The 22,884-nt window shown below is 29.5% G+C and overlaps 3 protein-coding genes across 8 annotated transcripts; 1 reads left to right on the top strand and 2 right to left on the bottom strand.

Annotated features, from left to right (window-relative positions):
* Nucleotides 1-280: 280 nt before the first annotated feature.
* Nucleotides 281-4,236, top strand: LOC122633433 (transcription factor AP-1-like). The gene has a single exon (XM_043821302.1). The coding sequence runs from the start codon at nt 1,258-1,260 to the stop codon at nt 2,092-2,094; it is 837 nt and encodes a 278-aa protein (XP_043677237.1). The 5' UTR covers nt 281-1,257; the 3' UTR covers nt 2,095-4,236.
* A 427-nt stretch (nt 4,237-4,663) lies between these two features.
* Nucleotides 4,664-11,685, bottom strand: LOC122633427 (long-chain fatty acid transport protein 4-like). Its single transcript, XM_043821292.1, has 10 exons — nt 11,384-11,685; nt 9,546-9,696; nt 9,143-9,380; nt 8,837-9,062; nt 8,149-8,353; nt 7,790-7,982; nt 7,547-7,693; nt 7,314-7,451; nt 7,067-7,224; nt 4,664-6,964 (listed from the first exon to the last, which is right to left on the bottom strand). The coding sequence occupies exons 1-10, from the start codon at nt 11,563-11,565 to the stop codon at nt 6,659-6,661; spliced, it is 1,944 nt and encodes a 647-aa protein (XP_043677227.1). The 5' UTR covers nt 11,566-11,685; the 3' UTR covers nt 4,664-6,658.
* A 921-nt stretch (nt 11,686-12,606) lies between these two features.
* LOC122633425 (long-chain fatty acid transport protein 4) lies at nt 12,607-22,854 on the bottom strand. Of its 6 annotated transcripts, none has more exons than XM_043821285.1 (13): nt 22,838-22,851; nt 22,100-22,201; nt 17,894-18,336; nt 16,437-16,587; nt 16,118-16,355; nt 15,782-16,016; nt 15,502-15,703; nt 15,221-15,413; nt 14,898-15,038; nt 14,558-14,695; nt 14,326-14,483; nt 13,953-14,106; nt 12,607-13,839 (listed from the first exon to the last, which is right to left on the bottom strand). In XM_043821285.1, the coding sequence occupies exons 2-13, from the start codon at nt 22,172-22,174 to the stop codon at nt 13,685-13,687; spliced, it is 2,283 nt and encodes a 760-aa protein (XP_043677220.1). In that variant the 5' UTR covers nt 22,175-22,201; nt 22,838-22,851; the 3' UTR covers nt 12,607-13,684. The 6 variants fall into 6 exon arrangements, with proteins under 6 accessions (XP_043677220.1, XP_043677219.1, XP_043677225.1 ...); XM_043821284.1 differs by lacking the exon at nt 22,838-22,851 and adding an exon at nt 22,325-22,510; XM_043821290.1 differs by lacking the exon at nt 22,100-22,201 and having other exon boundaries at nt 22,838-22,854.
* Nucleotides 22,855-22,884: the final 30 nt, after the last annotated feature.

Raw genomic sequence — 22,884 nt, 5'->3', positions numbered from 1 at the left:
ACTAACGAACGTTAATGGAGCACCAAATTATGCAACTAAATGCGATAGTCCAGGATGAAAGCAAACGGAAATATAGCTTAGTTTCTACGCCGACGTTCAAACGCTCCCTCCGACGAAAGTATTCGATCGCTTTGTGCGCATGCGTCGGCCAATTCCTAGTAGCGCGGATCGGCCGACCAATGGGACAGGAGGTATGACGACACCAGTGTCCAATGAGAGGAGAAAACGCTGACGACATCGATATTAATAGTAACGATGAGTCATGGGATAAAAGCCAGTACCTTCAGTTGGTTCTTCACAAGTAGTCGAGACGTCGCGTGATGCGGAGCGTGGCGTCGGTCGAGTGCATTACGTTTAGTATCAACAAAATCCTCCTCCTATAGGCGTGACACGCGTCGTAACACGTAGGAGTTGCGTATCAGCCATCTTCTTCCTTGTTACTTCTTACATTTTGTGTATCTCTTTTTCCTTCCTCTCTCATCCTCTTTCCGTTCGTTCGATATCGCACGCAACGAAGCGTGATTCATCGTTGTGTACTCCGTTCCTTCGATCGACTTTTAAGCTGTCAATCGAACGAAACGAGAGAACACGCAGGTATTTGATCCACGCCCGATATACGTGACGTATCATTGGAAGAGAAAAAAAGAAGAAAAAATACGCGACTGTAGGGAGGGAGTTGGAGAACAACGCCTATGGTTAAGGTGTCACATACGTGACTGAATTTATTGATATCGCCTGCTGCGATAATCGTTCTCGTACTGGTGAAGAGTGTTATTTCGTCTGTGGATATAAGCCCAGATAAGAGGCAGAAAAAGAAAAAAGGAAAAAGGCCAACAGTTTGGAGGCCGTCGCATGGTTATGTAATTCCGTCCTTGAGATAGGACCGACAAAAAGAAATACAACGCGTTGCAGTTAACAAGCAATAAAGCCATCCACGCGACTTCTGTCAGCCGGATTTGCCCTCGTCCTTGCAACGTACTATCCTAAGCAAGAGTGACCTAAACGCGTTCTGAATTTCCAATTTATCGAAACGTCCAACGGATCCGACGAGGGTGCGTGCCTTGACTGAAAGGTTGAAGGAAGAGAGGAGGGGAGAGCGAGAAAGAGGGGGAGTCACGGAGCTAGAGGGAGGGGGAAGAGAGGGAGCGATTGTGTGTGCAGACCACGAGTGCGGGCGCGCACTGTACAAGAGGAGCGGAGAGGGAAGGAGGGACGACCTTCGACTTGTCATCGGCGAAAGACTGTCTCGTGGCACCGATGGTGCGAAACTTGACAATGGATCAAACGTTTTACGAGGACGCTACGAGCGTTTACGGTGTTGTAAATCGTGAGAATAACAATATGGGCCAACCTAAACGTAATCTCACGTTAGATTTGAACAGTTGTCAGAGGCAAGGACAGCAAGCGAAACGACCGAGATTAGGTCCCTTGCCGACAACATTGAACAACGTTGCACCGATCTTGAGCTCGCCAGATTTGAACATGTTGAAACTCGGATCGCCGGAATTGGAGAAGTTGATAATCGAACAGCAGGATGGTAGTGGGAGTATCGTTTCATCTTTACCGACCCCGACGGCACAGATACTTTTCCCAAAAACGGTTACGGAAGCTCAAGAACTTTATGCTCGTGGTTTCGTCGATGCTCTAAACGAGCTACATCACTCGGATAGCTCCCAAGAACCTGGTAGCTTGCACGGAGCTACTTACACGACTTTGGAGCCACCCGGTAGCGTGCAAAGCGTCGGAACGGAGTCCTCGGTGAGTCAGGGTCTCATGCAAATAAAGGACGAACCGCAAACGGTACCTAGCGTTTCAAGCTCGCCGCCTATGTCACCGATAGACATGGAAAATCAAGAAAGGATCAAACTCGAAAGGAAGAGGCAACGAAATCGCGTGGCCGCTTCCAAGTGTCGCAGGCGCAAACTCGAACGTATTTCCAGGCTGGAGGACAAGGTCAAAGTTCTCAAGGGCGAGAACAGCGAATTGAGCGCGGTCGTACACAAACTTAAGGAACACGTTTGCCGACTTAAGGAACAGGTGATGGATCACGTTCAATCTGGCTGTCAAATTATGACAGTTTCGGGCCAGTTTTGAAATAGAAAATTAACCTTCGCGACGCAAGTCGGAAAGTGAGAAGGAATTAATTTAATCCATTTATTTAATACGCGAGTTCAATCCTCATCGAGGATTAATTCCAACGATGAGAATAAACTCGAACGTTCCGGGGTTCGTTGATATTTGCTTTCATTCGTTATTCCTTTATGGAATCTGTAAAATGATACACGAACCAAGGATGACAGCTTTCTTTTTTTCTTTCTAATTTCTTTATTCTTTCCTGTTTGCGAAACGGAGAAGACATCGTTTATTATTTTTTTTTTCCTTCTCTCTTACTCGTTTATCGATGCGCAATGACGAAAGAACGAAGGAAAAACGAGCCAAGGATTTGTGCTAAGGCTTAAAGTAATGACGTGAAGGACGTTCGAGATGCTTATATTTCGATCCTTTTGTAAAAGAAGCTACGCGTTAAGAATCGGGAATCGAAATATGTATGTAAGTCGGTATATACTCGTTAAGAGTCGTTAGTGCTCGAGATGCGATATAACTAAGCGTGCACGTGGGATAATACGTCCTTGAACGAGTGAGTGCGAACAATGCTGCAGAGATAAAAAGAAAAAAAAAAAGTATCTACCTCTTCTCTCGATAAAGGATATAATATAAAGAGGAATAAGCATTTACGCAGCGCTTTCGAAGTAAACAGCAAACAAACAAACATATTTACTCCTTTGTGAAAAATATTTTCGTTTCTTTTATCTTTAATCGACTAACGCACCTTGTTTTTCTATATATATATGTATATCTATATATATATATATATGCTTTTTTCATTCAAAATTAATATTATTATTACTATTACTATTACTATTATTATTATTATTATTATTATTATTATTATTATTATTATTATTATTATTACTATTATTATTATTATTATTATTGTACGTACATTCTAAGACTCTGTATCATTCTATTATCTGCATCTAGTCTTGTTCGATGGACAACTTCAAAATGGGCGCGAAAATACAGAACATCCAAAGTACATACATAGATATGTATATACATGCGTGTAGTTGGAAAGATCAGAGTCTAATTTGATATTGGAGGCAATCATTATTGATAAAAGCGAATAACAAATGAAGTATTGTAGAATGAATGATTTTTGAATAATTTTGAACGATCGTTTCTATCCTTTAATATAGATTAGATTTATGAATTGAAATTTTTTTCTTTTTTTCAAAATGAAATAATACAATTTTGTGAAGCGTTACAAACATCTATATTTTTGCGACTTATCAGACTTTTATGATGTTAATAATGAAAAGAGGAAAGGAAAAAAAAATAAAAAGAAAAAAGATTAAAAGAGAAAGAAAAACGAAAGAAGATTTATAAAGCCTTTTGTCTCACTAATGCGAGTCATTACAAATGGTGTGCCTTGTATGCATTAATGCGTCGCGAGAGGAGTAATGTTCAAAGATCGTCCATATATATGTATATGCATCTATATATATATATATATATATATATATATATATATATATATATATAAAACACATATTCTTCTTGTTTTCAAAGTTTGCCTTTTTACATTATATTTAAATCGATCAATAATATATGTAAACGTACAGTAATAAGACAAGAATTGAAGAATTATTTTGATGCTTGGAAAAAAAACTAAATAAGAAACGAAATGAAAACGACGCGTAATGCCAAGCTTCGTATTTAGTGATATATGGCGAAGATTTTTATTGACAATTATAAGTATAGACTGCAAATTGTATAGATGATGACGAGGATAATGATAATGATGATGATCATGATGACGACCATAAGCAACTGGTGAAACAAATTTATGAAAGTTAATAATGACATGTGATTTAGTTAGTAAGTTTAAAAAAGCCACATTAGAATTTATAGCGGTATTGGTGCTTAGAAGACGATTGTCGCCGCGCAAGCACGCGTAGATATACGATTCTATATATATATATGTATATATATATAATATATTATAATATAACACACACACAGTATCTATCTATATATATATATATATAAATATATTATATATATATACACATATACACTGTATATGTTCAGACAAAGCTGAAGTCTTTTTTTACGAATAATTTTATTTTTGAATGAAATACAATGAAAATAAAATTTCTTTATATTCAACTCTTAGATTTCTGAAAATTTATTGATTCCTTTTATTCCCAAAAAAATTATATTTGTTTAGAATTTTATTCCTATGATATTCGAATTGTTTTTTCTTTTCTTACGATGTTCTTCGTTAAAGGGCTCATCTGTGAAAGCTACGCAAAAATGTAACAAAATCTTGTTTTAGCATTAATCACGAATAATTAATTTGTTTATTAATTACTCGATGAAACACCAATTAATTTTTTTCTTCTTCTATTCATTATGAAGAATATCTTTTTTATACGTGATGTTTTATTATTTTATTTTATATTGTGTAAATTTTTTTTTATAAAATATATCGTTTAGATCGATAATGTTTTATTGCATAATCTTATGTGCAATTCAAACTATGATATAGAAAGTACGTGTTTGTTGTGAAGAATATAATTATTGATATAAGTAATCCAAATTATTAAGTGACCCAAGTTATCTTTATTTACAATCAACAAAACTTTTAACACATCAGTCACAGTACTCAGACTTATCATGAAAGTTATATTAGTACCAATATAAGTAAACTATAAAGTCACAATATAATATATATATATATAAATAAATTACTCTGCGAATTCTTGTCGTCCCTTATGATTTTGTTATCGATTATTTATCTTATGTAATAATTTTGATTTAATTATGACATTCAGTTGTATTAATTACCAATGGATTATTCGTGATAAGGCATATTAGAAAATTCCTCGATTTCACCAACTTTTACTAACAATTATTATAATATAAGATAAATGACAAACTCTCTTTATAATAATGATATAAATATATATAAAGTTTTTAAAAGTTTGTCATAGTTTCATTTCATATTTAATCTGTATTAATGTAAAACTTCGTGTTTTTATTATTATAATGTACTTATTTTTATAAAAAATTTATTTTTACATGTTTTTGGTAATGATTTTTTATATTATATTTTGATTAGAAAGAAAAGATGACAAGAATCGCAAAGCACATAAAACAATTTGGTTTTAATGATAAATTGCACTTGGTAGATCTTATCCAATGAATAGAAAATATCATCTACTTACATTGGTTATTGATAAAAAAAGAAACTTAGCCAATATTTTGAGACACTAAAAACATACAAGTTCGATACTTTACTACAGAAATCATATTCATGAATAAATATAGCAACACCATCAAAATAATTATGTTTCTGTCAAACAACAATTAAAGTTTACTAGATTTCTAACAAACATAATTTTTAATTCGTAATTTGATCAAATTTACTACGATACAATTTTTTAACTAAGTATAATTTTCAAAAGTGATTAACAGGAACTATTTATTGTTTTGTAAATTTTTGTGAAATTGCTTGAAATATCCTCTTAAAGTAAGCGAACAAATAATTCATTGTACATTATAATTATACTCGAAATAACGTATAGAACAAAATTCTAATTTAATTCTTTTTCTTATACAAAGAATAAACGTTTCTTAAATATACTATTAGTGCAGATATTAGCTTAAAGCATACCGTGCAATGTATATTTAATGCTATTGGTAAAATCTTTCTTTCTAAATCAAAAAACTTACACTTGTATTAATTATATAAACAATACAAATTTTTACAAAGAAAATAATTAATAATTAGATTACCAAAAACGTAATATCGAAATTCTAGAAATTTTAGGAAAAGATCTTTTTATTTAGCTTGTACTATTTACATTAATGTTAAAAATTTGGATGGTTGTTTAATTGGACTCAATGTTGAACAAGGAATGTGTTATTTATATGAGTTTGTTTACACTATGATTCCTAAAATAAGGGAGATCTTTTTTGCAATGTCTATACCACACAATATCGTATCTAGCGTGAATAAATACAATGTAGGTAAAATGAGCAAATCCTCAAAGTTATAAAGTTAAACAATCTAAAAAGTGACAACTTTTAATAATTGAAATTTCACTGTATTTAACAATGAAAATATTGTAAAAAAAAAAAAAAAAAAAAGGATATTCCTCTAGTTTATAAAGTGGCGCTTTTAACATCAAAATACTTATTCATTTAATTCAATATCTATGCAAAGTGTTTAACTAAGTTGATTTTTATCAAATCACGATCAATTTGTATGATTTTGATTTCTCTTTTGTAATAGAAATCGATAATTACTAATTTGCAGGTTTAGAATCTGCATATTCCTGAATATTTTAAGAGTATCGTAGATTATACTTTCTCATATAATTCCGTATTTAAGATATATGTACGTGAGATTATATTCACGTTTTACAATGAAATTGTTCTGTGCGATACGAGATCATAAATCGTTAGTGCCAATTCAAATGGTTTCTCGTATGTAGAAAAGCTCTCTAATTCATGCGCCCTAATCCGATCAGTTTTACACATAGAGTTCCATTATGAAAACAAAAAAAAAAATAAATAAAAGTGTTGTTAATTACAACTTGGTAGATCCCGATATGATTTTTTGATACAATTCGGGTGTAACTTCGACATATTCTTTATCTGATCGGAAATACACTTTGTCTTGAATCTTATTGGGATCAAATCCTTCCTTTTGAAGGCCAATCTTTTTCAATTTAAATGTGCTTGTCATTTCTAATTCTTTGACAATCCTTAAGAAAATTGGTCTTGCGTAAGAAGGTAAAGCTTTGTCCAAACCCTCGGCGAGTGCTTTAAAATCTATTAAACTTTCAGGATCTACTATTGCTGCCATTCCCGCTTTTCCTTCTACACCAGGTATCTTTAAAAATAAAATAAATAATATACAATTAATTACTTCCATCAGCTAAAAATAAACAAATGTAATAAAATATATATTTCACAGATATCAAAAACAACGAACCTGTACTCCGTAAACAGTTGTATCTCTGTATCCAGCAACATTACTGATAACACCTTCCACCTCAGCAGTAGCAACATTTTCACCTTTCCACCTAAAAGTATCGCCTGTTCTATCCTTGAAGTAAAAGTATCCAAATTCATCCTGTATTAGAATGTCGCCTGACAATAGAAATATATATACATGTGAGTATTATCAAATGATAGAATCGATAGAATCAATTACAAATTTTTAATAAATTTGATTTTACCTGAAAGAAAAGCTTTATCACCCTTACAGAATACATTCTCTACTACTTTTTTTCGTGATGCTTCCTTATCCAAGTATCCATTAAATTCTCTCACTGCATTTCCTTGTTTTATCAATCCTATGAGCATACCTGGCTCGTCTTTTATAAAAATAAAATATAAATTATTAACTCTCCTATAATACCTATAACGCACACACACATTCCCAAAATCTGAATAACATAGTATTACATACTTATTTCAGTTCGTATGCATAATCCATCTTTACCCCTAATTGGTTCGCACGTATCAGGATTCACACGAATAAGAGCAACTGGATGAAGAAATTTAGGTAATATCGATGGAACAAAACCAACTGCTCCAACTTGATTATCAACATTAACTGTACGTATAAAAAATCAACGAATTATATTATCTATACATATATATATAAAAGTTATGAGTATAATACATAATTTTATATAAAATAATTATTTACCAATATTAGCATTGCCTTCGCTCGATCCATAGACTTCCGTAATTTGTTCGATTTTAAAGCGGTCAACGAACTCTTGCCAAATTTGTGGTCTCATACCATTTCCGACCATTAGTCTAATCGAATGGGCTCTATCTTCCGGTCGTGGTGGGGCCTTTAATAAATATCGACACATTTCGCCGATATATTGTGCTAACTGGAAACAAAAAAGAATTAATATTATATAATTAATAATATATAGATATTATTTATAATATAATAAACACATCTACTATTAACACAATAATAATTAATACATATAACTATATATATATATATATATATATATATATATATATATATAGTACAGTAAAAACACTTACCGTGCATTTATACTTGATACAATCAGTCCAATAAGCAGTGACAGAAAATTTGCTTCTCAAAACACTTGGAATACCTTTGGTAAGTGCACAACCTGTCCCCACCAGTCCACCAGACATATGATATAATGGAATAGGATTATATAAAATGTCACTATTCTTCTTCAATCCTAGCATATGATAAGTTGCTGTTATAACGAGTAGAAATCTGTTAATAAGATAATTTTATTATTGTCTTATTCTATTTTATATTTCTTTTTTATATTAATAATTATTATTTAATATATAATAATTATTTAATACAATTTATTTCGAGATAACTGATTAATTGATGAACAAAGAAGGACAACGCGAAATTTGTTTAATTCGTTAACCCTTAATAATTATTTTTTCTTTAAATAAACTAAAGAAACAATCGGTTATAAATTTCTTTGATATAAATAGCTTTTCAAAGCTAATATACTGAGACTCGTGTAAAGCGACTAGATCTGCATTAATCCGATTTGCAACCAGTTGTAAGACTTCTATGACAGGATTATGAATGGTTCATTATACTTGGTACGGTGTCTATGATTTATGCACCATGTGTGAAGTACATAGAATAATATATGTAATCTAAGTTAGGCTGTACGAAGATATTACTTTAATATATCAAAAAATAAAATAACATATTTAACAGTAAATATCATACCTCGAATTTGGTACAATAGCCACTTTGGGTAAACCAGTTGTACCACTGGTATATATATACAACAAATCATCTTTATAACCAGGTTCATTATCAACATCTGGTTGTTTTGTACTAGCATCTGCCATTAGTTTATCCAAATCTCTAATATCTCCGTTATATCCTTCAATATTGCCACCTTGTTTATACCTAATTATTCCTTGAATAGAATCCGAAATATCTTCGATTGCTAAAACAAGATTTTTTTTTTTTTTCTTTTTCTACGAAAGACTTGATCCCTATTCTAAAAAAAAAAATTTTATCATTTACCTGAAGAAAATTCCTCGGTATAAATTACGCTCTTTATTTTGGCAACGGTCAGACAATGACTTAAACATTGTTGACGTAAATTAGTATTGATCAAAGCTGTTATCACACCTATTTTTCCTAAACCAAGCCAAGTTGCGATGTATTCCGGTCTGTTAAGCATCAAAAGTGCTACAGCATCGCCTTTACCATATCCAGCTTCTTTAAAAACATTTGCTATTCGATTACTATACTTGTCAATCTATAAGATAGCAAAAAATGTTTTGTTATGAATTTACTAATTAGAATTTAGAATTCGAAACTTGGAACTTCGAACTTTGAACTCTTTTAACAAGTAATCATAAGAATTTGATAATCGACGTATTCGATTTATAATTCCATATATCTATATATCTTATGTACTTACATCTTCATTAGTCCAAGTGCATCCTTCGAAAATAAAACATGGCTTATCTGGATAAAGACGTGCTCGTTCTCGGAAAATTTTCATAACCGTCGTATTATTTCTAACGAAACTTCTCAGATCTCGATCAGCGTTCACATATCGACAAAGAAATCTATAAAAAAAAAAAAGAAAATAAAGAAATATCGATTAAAGTGGAATTTCATATGCATTTATATGCACTCTTCGTTGTTGTAAACTCCCCTCAAAGTAACGATTTTCAATATATTTTTAATTCATATATATATATATATATATATATATATATAATACATATTATATATGCATTAAAAATATAATAAAAAATATATATTAATTACATAAAAAGAAAATTGTATATATATATATATATATATATACACACATGCATATATACTATAGAAAAAATTCGTCTGCTTTACGCTATTGTAAGGCGATTGAAACAGCTGTTCGTAAAATATTTACACGAAGGACAAATCCCACAGTGTGAGAGAGCTAGAGTACCGATGACGTTTCTGTGTAATGATTTTAGTATAGATATAACGTTTCAACATGATAAAAAAACAAATGAATAAAAAAAATAATGCAGAAATTTTTCATTATTGTTTACTTATCAAGTGGAATGTTTTATACATATTCGCGTAAAATATGTTAGAATATGAAATATATTAAAATATGCATTAATATACGTCAGCATGATAAGTACACATTAATGGACTACCATTTCATTTTTTTCTGAAGTTAAAGTCACTATTTAGTTTTTTTTGGTTTTTGTTTTGTTTTTTCTTTTGAATTATTTATTAAAATATAATTTATAAAATAATTTTGAAATCAGCGATATAATAATAATATTTTATAAATAGTTATATAAATCCTAACTTTAGAAAATATGGAGATTAATATATATGGAATATAGGTCTATCTTTTATATGCATGTGCATGTGCGCGCGCGCACGCGTGTGTGTGTGTGTGTGTACATATTGACACACAATATAATAAGTTTGCTGATAAAGATATAAGAATTCAAATTTATAGCTGACATTAAAATTTATAAAATAATACAATTTATTTGCTGATAAGATATAAAAATTAAAAGTTATTGGAATATACGTAGTTATATATAATTAATGCTAGGAAAAAAGCATAGGTCACCAGCAAAGATAGCCTTTAGCTTATTTTCTTATATCGCATTATTTCCGATTACTTAGCAAACTAAAAATATCGTTTTAAAGTTCACCATATTATTCTATCAAATGTTTAAACAATATTTTCCTATTTTTTCTTCAAATCCCCAATATATATATATATATATATATATATATATATATATATACACATACAAAATATATACACACATATACATATATATAGATATATATTTGCATATATCATAATAATTTAATGATTATTAGTGAAAAGAAGATATATCTACATATATTTAATATATATATTTATATTTATTTAATATATATATTTATATATATATTTAATATATATGTATATATATATATATAATAATATTGGCTTTTATAAAGTATGCGACTTCATAGACATGTCGCATTAAAGCGTGGATCGATAATATCTAAGTTGAAATGGCGAGACCAAATGTGATATTTTAACGATAGGACTTAGGGATATTTTGTTCTTTTTTTTTCTTTTTTTTTATGCATATATATAAATATATATATATATATATAGAATTATTATCAAATCATCGAATAAGATTTTTAATCTCGACCTTAATCCTTAAACGTATCCTACTCAATCTTATCTTGTAATAGACTGCACTTATTAAAAAAGTAAGAGGAGAGGGTTGTACTTACTTGATATCCCGTGGCAGTGTCTTCAGAATGACGTAGATCTTTCGATGAAACTTGCAAATTAATGGGATAAGGGCGGCGGCCAAAAGTATTTGAGCGATTCTTCCTAAAAATCCGATCCTTGCTGTTACGCCGGTGGCCATTAAACCGACGATAGCAAAAACAAGAAGTAACTTGATGTCCATTTTAACTGGGTCACCTTGTGTGAAAAGCGTGCAGTTGTATAATCGAGAGCCACGCTGCTCTTTCCCTTAAAAGCTACTGTGAATCGACGCTACTTCAACGCCACTATAAGCGGAGGGTTGCGATACTATTTCGTTTTTACTCGAGAGAGCGATAATGCAGCTCATACTGATATAATAAATATTTTCGATGCGTCAACTTCGTCATTGCTGATTATGCCTCAACGTGAATCATAAAATTTAGTACACATTGTATATACATACATATTTTACTACTAGGCCGTAAAGTAGATACTTCGTCGTCATGTATAATATATGTATAATATATGTCATCTATCAAAAAATATATCAAAGTATATCTAAGAATATACATTTGTAAAATGAACCTAGGTGTGCTATATTAAAAGATAAGTACGGATCGTAAAAGTTCTCCAAAATGATAAATACTTGTTTTCCACAATAACATACGTGGATATAAAGATATAGTTTTATAGCCTCAGTACTTGCCGGACAGATCTTATAAATTATTAGTTTCTTACTAAAAGTTTTGAAAAACTAATACGTGTAACGAAATGTGTGAATGTCAATGCGAAATTTTAATGAACTACAGTCACCGGTTATATATAACTACCCTCCGATTATAGTTATGGATAACGAAAGATCTTGATAGTTTTGTATGTATATAAATATATAATAATGTTATATATAAATGTACAATAATATATCTTAAAAGGCCTTAATAAGCATTAATACAAAATCGATGCTTAATAATATGTAAGTCATTATTTTCCAACTTAAATTTTTACACCTATTTTGATATGGATATGTCTTTCTATTATATATTTAATCTATAGATTAGACCGATGATAAGAAGGAACAGTTTTTCTCTGTCTATCTCTTTCTCTCTCTCTCTAGGTCCTTCTTCGTATCTATTTATATTCATATTTTCTGTTGTCTATATTCGTTCTATAATAATCTTAATATATTTATTTCAATATATATAAACATTGAGAAAGGACATGGTTAAAATAAATGTATAAAAAATATTTGAAAATTAATTGCAATATGCAACTATTGTTTCATTTAATTAATGAGAAATAATAAAAAGTATAATTATTGATTGCATACACAAAAATAGAAAACTTTTATTCTAGAAAGTAACAAATAACAAGTAAAAGTTTTCACCACGTTATAATATGCCATAAATATACACCATATAAATACTTTCTTTCTCTCTGTCTCTCTCATGAAACATCTTATATAAGTAAATACTTTTAATATTAACCAAAAAGAAAAAAGAAATAGGAAATTACAATCGTTTCAAAAAGCTATTGATATACCGGGGTTTCGGACAATAGTATTTAAATTAACTTGCTATGTACAAACATAAATAGACAAACATATCTCTCTCTCTCTCTCTCTCTCTTTGCATATACAAGGAGGTCCAAAATAATTAGCAATAACTTTAAACGTTGTAACTTCATGAATTATTAATAAATTCGAATTCTTTATTTTTTTATTAAATAATAATTAAAATTTGTTGATAATTTATGAAATTACAAGCTTTGAAATTATTATCTGTTATTTTGTATTACCATGTATATCCATATATAGATTATTATTATTATAAAATAACAATATACGATGTGAAAACATTCATATGACAAGCGATTATTTTAGTCATTCTAATCATTATTCCTTTATATAATATCAACATATCTGCATTATGTTATTAATATAAATAAATGATTCCAAAGAATATTATTGATTATCGCTTATGATCGGTATACGAATTCAAATGGACAGAAGATGTCATATGAATTAAATTGTTTCCTTTAACATTACCTAATTCAATTTACTTTCCAAATGAATTTTGGAAAATTAGAATATATATATATGTGTGTGTGTTTTAAAAACGAGATGAGTTCTCCATTTATGTGGTGAATAGTAAATGTAAAGATTTAGCACAGTCAAATCGTATCGTAGCATATATAAGCAATAAAGAGCATTATATAGCGTATGACATACATTTTGCGGATAATATTTCATTCCATAATCTCGATATCATCTTCTCGATATCATTTTTTCTCGATTTTTCTCGGTATCATTTGTTGAAACAATTTTATAATTTAATTTTTCCTGTTTGAATTTCATCGAATACTTCTTTCGTTAACAACTGATATCCCAATTTGGAATCTAAGTAATATAATTTATCTTGTATTCTCTTGGGATCGAAACCATCTTCTTGTAAATCCTTTTTCTTCAATTTAAATGTACCTAAAAAAGAAAAGAACAAAAATGATTTTATCGAAAAATTAATATATTTTTTTATATTATACTATATATATATATATAGTTAATTAATATTATTTATATTATTTATCATTTACTTGTGAGATCAACTTTTGACAATATTCGAAGAAATTGAGGCCTAGCATAAAATGGTAATTGATCTTTAATATCGGATGATAATTGTTTTAGATTTAACGTGTCATTCTCGTCACAAATAGCAGCCATACCAGCTCTTCCTTCTGCGCCATGAACCTATATAATAATTGCAATTTTAACTTAGCTTTTATTATTTCATAAAAAAATATGAAAATAATCATGTTTCTTGTTCCGAGATATTCTTTGATATTTGAATTCGAATCGTTTAAAAATTATTTTTCCATAATGACAAACAAAAAATGTAAGCATATTTATTCTCGAAAAAAATAATTCCGTTACGTAAAAATATAAAATCTTAGAATCTTTTAGAATTACCTCAACACCGTAAATTATACAATCTTTATAATTTATAAAATTACTAATAATGGCTTCGACTTCGGACGTTGAAACATTTTCTCCTTTCCATCTAAACGTATCTCCCGTTCTATCTTTAAAATAAAGATATCCTAATTCGTCTGCTACAAGAATGTCACCTGAAGTAAAACAACATTTTCTTTAGAATCAAACAAGAACATAATTGAGATATTAATTTTTCGATGATATATACCAGATATGAAAGCAGAATCGCCTTTAGCGAAAACGTCGCGTACGATTTTACTGTTCGATGCTTTCTTATCCACGTATCCCAAAAATGCTCGTGTCGGGTTGTTGGGTATAATTTTTCCAATGAAAACACCAGGTTCGTCTAAATGAACAAAAAAAATAAAATAAAATAAAATAAAATAAAATAAAATAAAATAGAAACCTAAAAGAAAACAATACAACAACCGTTTGAAAAGCAGTTAATCCAAATAATCCGCTTTATTCGTCACGATAATTTCTAAAATTCAAAATTATACAAAATATAATAGCATTCGATCGATTATCTGTTGTAAAATCTAACTTACCTGGAGCACAAACTTGACACAATCCTTTTGCATTTCTTATTGGTTCTCCTTCAGCATTTACTTTAATAATAGATATTGGATACACCGATGTAATAATTCGTGATACGAATCCAATAGCTCCAACAGTATTATCGATATTTACTAGAAAAAATATATAAAATCATTTTTTCTAATGAGAAAAAACAAATATACGGAGTGTTTCGTAACACGGACGTAAAACAGTTTGGATTTGGCTAAATAGAATTAAATATTCAACTCGACATTTTCTACTGCTGTTTTATATTTCTACGGCTATTCATATATTATATTTAATTTTCTCTTACCGATATTCGCGTTACCCTCGGTAGCACCATAAAATTCAATAACCTGAGGTATATTAAAACGTGCTACGAATTGACGCCATATTTGTGGTCTAAGTCCATTACCAAAAATCATTCGAAGAGTGTGTTGTTTGTCTTCAGGTTTTACTGGTACTGCTAAAATGTAACGACACATTTCTCCTATGTATTGTGCGATCTGCAAAAAAAGAATAATTTTTCGTATATTTTATTGTATTCGTTATATTTCTTTCTAGGAATGTACCGATTAAATAGATATCTATTACCGTGCATTTATACTTAATGCAATCATTAAAATAAGCACTGGCAGAGAATTTCTTTCTAATCACAGTCGTATTTCCATGTAATAAGGCTTGACCTATTGACATAACACCACCTGCTGTATGATACAAAGGTAATGGCGTATACAATATATCGGAAGATCTCATCTTAGCTATGATATTAATTCCACTAGCGATGAATATAAATCTATGAAAAAGTGTAATTTAATAATCGTTTTTAATTAATCATTAAATGGATTGTTTCTATCATCTCATTTTCCTTCACCTTGAATTAGTTATTACAGCAGCCTTCGGAAGACCAGTAGTTCCACTGGTATAAATATATAATAAATCATCGTGATAACAACTTTTGTCTTGTGATATTGGTGATACTGTAGAAACTTCTGATAAAATATTTGTCAAATTCTTTGCCTTTAAATGCGCAGAATCTGCTGTTGCCTCATTTCCATACTTGTAGAATCCCATATTTGCGTTGAGTGAGCTAGCAATATCCGTGACGACTATAAATGTCAAGACACTCGTATACATATATACGTATCACAGATTTCTTTTAATAAAATTCTCTATGGATAAATCAAACTCTTGAATTAATTTTTCTTACCTTCAGTAAATTCGGAACTATAAATCAATGCTTGACATTTAGCGACATCGATGCTATGTAATAGAGAAGATTTTCGAAGATTAATATTAATCAGAGACGTTATTATGCCTATTTTACTTAAACCAAGCCAAATCCCAACAAAATCAGGACGATTTTCCATCAATAATGCTACCACATCTCCTTTCCTATAACCATGATTTTTAAACGTCGTTGCAACTTTGTTACTGAAATCTTCGATCTATAAATATATAAATGAAAATGCAAATTAGACCGAATATAAAATCCAATATATAAGAAAATTTGTCGATCGTTGACTCACTTGTTGGAACGTCCATTCTTGATCTTCGAATATGATGCACGCTTTATTGGGATGTCGAGCAACATGTTGCCGAAATATGTCCGCAACACTTTTATTTTTTTTTTCATGACCACGAATCAACCAAAGAAGTTTAATGTATCTTAACAAACCTCTGCAATGGGAGAAAACAAATAGTAAAAAAAAAAAAAGAAGATATATATATATACACATATATAATAATTGTAATAAGTATAAAACGAAGAAGATAAAAAATTGCATAATTATCGAATGACGAACGAATAATAATGAGAATCATCATTGACTTTATAATCATCGATCAATTAACTCTTCAATCAGCTTACAATTATTAAGGATAAATGTTAATATTAAGGATTTACAAATATTAAAGAATAAATAAGAATCGATTATTAAAAACAATTAACGATAAAAAAGGGAGATCAAAGAGCTAAGAGAAAAATGCCGTAAAAAAGTGTATAATATTCCCCTTCTAATGTCGGTAATGATATAAAAATTTATCGTTCGATTGAATTTAATCCTACTCGATTGCGAAAGAAATTCTCACGTTTCCAACGTTTTTCATGGAGGATCTCGAACTCATTGCGAATGTAAATGATATTGGTATTACATCACAGAATGAAAATACAATATCCAGGCAGTCATTTTATCAATTATGAATAATAGATATTAAAATTATCGATCAGTACATACTATATGTAAATATATAAATAAATATGGTTAAAACTTGAAATTTCATTATGAAACTTTTGTAAATCATAAAACCGTTATGTTGACCGATCAGAGAAAAGCCGGCTGGCTAACGGTATATCAAGTATAAGATAGAAGAGAAAAGGTTTGCATATAGTTGAAGAGAAATAAGGAAAATTCTAATGAGAAAAAAATAAAAGAAAGATGGTAAATATTTTTCAAACGATAATGATTAGAAATCACTGCAATAAATTAAAAGATTCGGTAAACAGATATGACACGTATTATTGCTATCGAATGCAACAAAATATAAAAGAAAAAAGGAAGCGATCCGTAAAAAAAATTATTATGTTTCTAATAAAATTGTATCCTGTTTATATGTATTGAAATTACGTAATAAGAGTATGAAAGTTCCGAATAATAAGAGAAAAAAAAAATCATTTTATATGTTTTATGTATACAAGGTGTGTCAAAAGTTTGTAGATGATTTCAAAAATCAATTACTCTTTCTTCAGATTTTATATATATATATATATATATTTTTTTTCTTTCTTTTTCTCAGATTGTTAAACTACAAGCTAGGCTTATTACGAATTTTACAAATTACAAAAAATTTATTTAAAATCTCAAAAAAAAAAAGAAAAAAAAAAGCAATTGGTTTTTAAAATCATTTAGAAATTGTTGACTCACCTACACACACACATACGCACGCCCACAAACACACACACACACACACATTTTTATTTACTTACTTGACATCACGTGGTAATGTACGAAAGACAATATAAAACCACCTTAGACGACCACCAGCAACGAAGTACGCAACGATCACAACAACAAAAAGTTGTAGAAGAAACATGTGGCCGACGTAAAGTGTCAGGAAGGCCAATGAAGCTGCGATAAATGTTATTAACAGCATGACTAGCATTAGTTGACGAAGAAAACGGCCGATTGTTTGGCAACGTGTTGGTGATAAGTTTCTACATCCGCCACGTGTGTCCCCTATAGCCTGCGTACTACCAGATAACGTAGTTACATCCACCAAGTCTTCTTCTTCTTTTCCCTCTCCAAGATTGACTACTACTTCGTTCGTACTCCGGACTTGCGGCACCGATGCCGTCGTCGTCATCGACGTTGCCTGTGGTCGGTTCAATGATTCCCCTACTCTTGTATGGATTTTGCCCCTCTCTACGTCCTGCAATATGAGAAAAGCATTTTTCTTTTCCTTTCCTTTCCGCCCTCCTCCTCCTCTTCCTCCTTTTTCTTCCTGTTATATCATCTTTTATTTTTCCTCCATTATATCGTTATACACAATCTTTATTGAAACAATCAAATTATGTTTGGATTTAATCCTTTCAAATTTTGAAAAATGTCTTTTTTTTTATAGACTCGTCACGTGATAGCAAAAGGACGACAGAACTTTCTTACTAATCTTATTCACTCGTTTTTATTATTACTTTTCCCCCTTTTCTTTTTTTTAAGTATATATTTTTCGTTTTATTTCTTTTTTTTTCTTTTTTTTTGTTGTTGTTTGCTTTTTTCTTTCTCTCTTTTTCTTGCAACTTATATGTTTTAATTTGTTTCTCTCTAATTCTTACTTTCCTTGACCTTTTCTTTCGTTTTGCTTTTTATACATATATTTATACCTCATATACTTTATGCCATTTGGATTTTATCAAGTATGCAGTTATATCTTACAAATAGCGCTCAAAATAGCATGTACTTCCTTCACATATTGCGTATCATTAATACGCATATTCTGAAATATATAAAGATAATTGATATACTTTGAACTCTCGTGTATATGAACAAACTGCACTGTCGTTGTTCAAAAAACGTGAAATCGTAGGTAGAGAGAGAGAGAGAGAGAGAGAGAGAGAGAGAGAGAGAGAAAAAGAGAGAAACTAAGTGAAAGTTAAAACGACAGAAACACGTTACGAGTTACTGTGCTATAGTGTGTTATCATTATTGATAATTGTTCACATTTTCTCCTCCTTCGGATCAAATGCATATGTATGTAACGTTTGAAATAACGAATACAAATATCGAATAATTTTAAACCTTTAATAATGCGAGAAAATTCGATGTAACGCGCGCACAAATAATACGTTCACATATACATATGTATGTGCATCGCAATTTTCATAGAAGATACACGTCAGCTAGCATTAAATCGCGATGCTGTTTCGTGATTAATCAATCAAAGCTCATTTATAGCTGTTAAGCAAATTATCAAAAGACGATATCTGCATATTTATATCATATATAATGCATATATCTAATTATCTTATATATAATATATCCATTCACACATATAATTTAAAATTAATCTCAAATTCATTTTTGAAGACTATTATTTGTTAATAATATTTTTAATTTGATATTGCGTGCATGAGCTTAAAATAAGGGAATAAAATAAACGTTCTCGTTAAATACGTACGTGCACGTACCTAATTATCAAAATGATCATTTATATCAGGTCGATGGTGTTAAAAGATAACTTTAACGAACACGATATCTATCGTTTCACGCACGTCGCATCATCATAATTCCTTATCATAGTTTTCGATTGTGAATATTCGCATCATTAACGGTTGTCCTCGACTAACAGCGGTAGTGTTTATATAACAGGACATAGCTCATTTACTCATTCATACATTTGTTCATTCGTTTATACGTTCGTGTTCGTTCTTACGTACATTCTTATATTTTTCTTTCTATCTTTTTTCTTCTTTTCCTATTTTTTTCTGTCCGTGTGTGTGTGTGTGTGTGTGTGTGTGTGTGTGTGTGTGTGTGTGTGTACGTATGTATATAGTAATGTATATAGTATATAGTAATAGAAAAAAAAAGTGAGTTCAGAGTTGACGATACTGTTTATATATTTTCCATGAACTATACTGCTCAACTGTAATTTTAAATAATTTTATCATAATTAATGTCAAGAATATGAACTATGAGAAACTTTATGCGTGTTCTATCAAAGATTCAATATAAATATAAATGTCAAATATCTAACTTTACAATCCTGCTCTCGGTTTATATTACTATGACAATATTCATACTATTATCACTATATAATTTTCATGAAAAAGTATAAGATGAATAAATGATATTGAACACAGAATGAAATAATATTGAAGACAAAGAAAATATAATATATTAATGGATAACTGTTAAAGTTTTATTTAACACAAATAACAGTATACTAATAAAAGAAGATCACATGAGCAAATAACTCTTGATTAACATAATTAACATAGAATAATAACAGTCAACATAAAATTGTCAAATTGTTTAATACAAAATGATTATAAAAAAGATATTAATAACATATATATATATATATGTGTATGCATATATACATACATATATATATATGAAAAAACATTATATATTTGTTTACTTACTTAATACTAAAAATTTGACATGTAAATAAAGTAAACATAAAGTTAACCTAATTACTATTGATGAACACAAGCAAGCGTCAGATAGAGATAAAGCACAACACAATTATCACAGAAAAAAATATGCTCTCGTTTCACAAACTATGCTTGTAGAGTAATATTTTAAACATCAAACTATGTTACATATTTACAAACTATATATCGTTTATCAATTGTGAAATAAAGAAGTACACTTCCTCAGTAGACGCCGAAATTTTGCTGACGAAATGTTAGCTTCGTTGATCTACCACCAGATGGTGCGAAAATATTAGTCTAATTATATATATATAAAAAAAAAAAAAGGAAGAAATGTCAAGTCGTATAATTAAATAGTATTAACAAATAATATTTAACCATAATATTTAACCAAACCATAATAATATAATCTCTCAGTTTGATTAACTTATATAGGAATAATAAAAAAAGATTTAAAATTTAAATACGTTTTACATTATATAGTTATATGAATAATTATTATATTCGCTTTTGGCAAATAATAGGTCGAGAAAGTAAACATGAAAAAGCCTAGAATCTCTCCTTTTATCCGCTTTCATCTCTTTCAGGAGTAGAGTGAAGTTAGAAAATCTCTTCGACACTGCGTTGTCCTCCTTGTTAATTGGAGAATACTTGCTTTCTTTTTTTCCTTTCTCTAACGGATTATAACGCATCATATCCGTTTTCTAACGATATGTGAAGTACGCACAATACGATATACCAATGAGATCTTATAAAACATTATTGAAAGAAAATATTTATAATCCAAAATTATAAAAATAAGATATAAATATATTCTTTTTTTCAAAACTGAAAGAAAAATATGTGAATTTTCTTTATTCATTTTCGCATTATTATTTCACAAAAAAGTTTACATTAGGTTATTTATTTATTTTTGTTGTATGCAAAAGATTTAAAACATATGTCGCCGTTAATGATACGAAATTATCTTAAATAAGTTTTTATAGATATATAGACGAGATAACGAATGATTAATCTAACGGTCGTGTTTAATATTATTCAAAGTTATGTGATGTACGTTAATTTATGTTAATATACGTATATATTTTTCAATGACAAAAATAAAAAGAAGATCAAATTTTTTAATGTAAATTTTTTGCGATATATGCTTTTTTATTGTATATATACTTGTATACACACTTGAAGTATGTTGAAAGTATGAAAAGTTCCTATATAATTTTACAAATTAATTAGTTTTTTTTTTTCTTTTTTTTTGTAAGAAGCCTAGTTTGTGATTTTATAATGAACTTTTATAATCTAAAAAAATTAGCTTAAAAAATTTCGAAATAAAGTAAATGATTTTACTTTATGTGATATGTGTATATAAAATATATATACACACAGAAACGTACTTTGAATAAAATTTATAGTATATAGAGGACAAAATTTTTTAAAATTTGAACGCAATAAATAGTATCGATGAGAAACTTAATATTATATATTAATTCTTTTCGTAATCGTAATAAAATCCCAAGATTAATATATTTCCCCAATACTTACGCGATTTTTATCATCGATCATGTTCGATAGAATCGGCGCAATGTTATTCCCATTTCCAACGTTATTGACGGACATCTTGGAAATTATATTTGAAAAAATCCTCTTGAAGAATAAAAAGAAGAAGAACAAGCACTAATTAATAAAAAGTTAAAAATTTCTCTAAATAATAAAAAGTTTAGAATTTATCAAACTCGTGTGATAATCGATAATGTTGTTATAAATCACCTCGCATCGCACAATAAATTCTTCACCATTGATATTTTTTGTCACACAGTAAATTTAAGAATCGAAGAATTGTTTTAATATTTAAAAGTTAGATTTGAAATTTGAAATTGAAATCGATGAAGAAACACAATGAATATTTCGAATTTTCTTCGATTCGAATAAATTATTCCATTGTCCTTTTGCACTCACGTACGATTTTTCTAATATTACGTACTGGTCTTAATATAAATATATAATTTCTTTTTAAACATGCCTAATTATTATTATTGTTGTTGCTATTATTACTATTACAATTATGCACCTATTTGGAAAGAAAGAGAAAACGCAATAGAAAATAAAAATACGAGAAAAAAAGAGGAAGAAAAAAAAATGAAAAAAATTAATGCAAAAAGGAGTATAACCGATAAAAATACGATTTACTAAATAAAAACCGATATATATACGAAGATACGTGTATCGACTGTAAATCGTCTACCAGTAAACTAAAGAGAAAGAGTTCCCACATCGACCTACCTCCGTCGAGTATACAACTGATCTCCCTCCTCCGTGTTATGGCCGCG

Source organism: Vespula pensylvanica, chromosome 12 (genome assembly GCF_014466175.1).
Source record: "Vespula pensylvanica isolate Volc-1 chromosome 12, ASM1446617v1, whole genome shotgun sequence".
Classification (NCBI taxonomy): Eukaryota; Metazoa; Arthropoda; class Insecta; order Hymenoptera; family Vespidae; genus Vespula; species Vespula pensylvanica.
The sequence above is the reverse complement of the archived record's forward strand: the minus strand, read 5'-3'. Positions and strand labels throughout refer to the sequence as shown.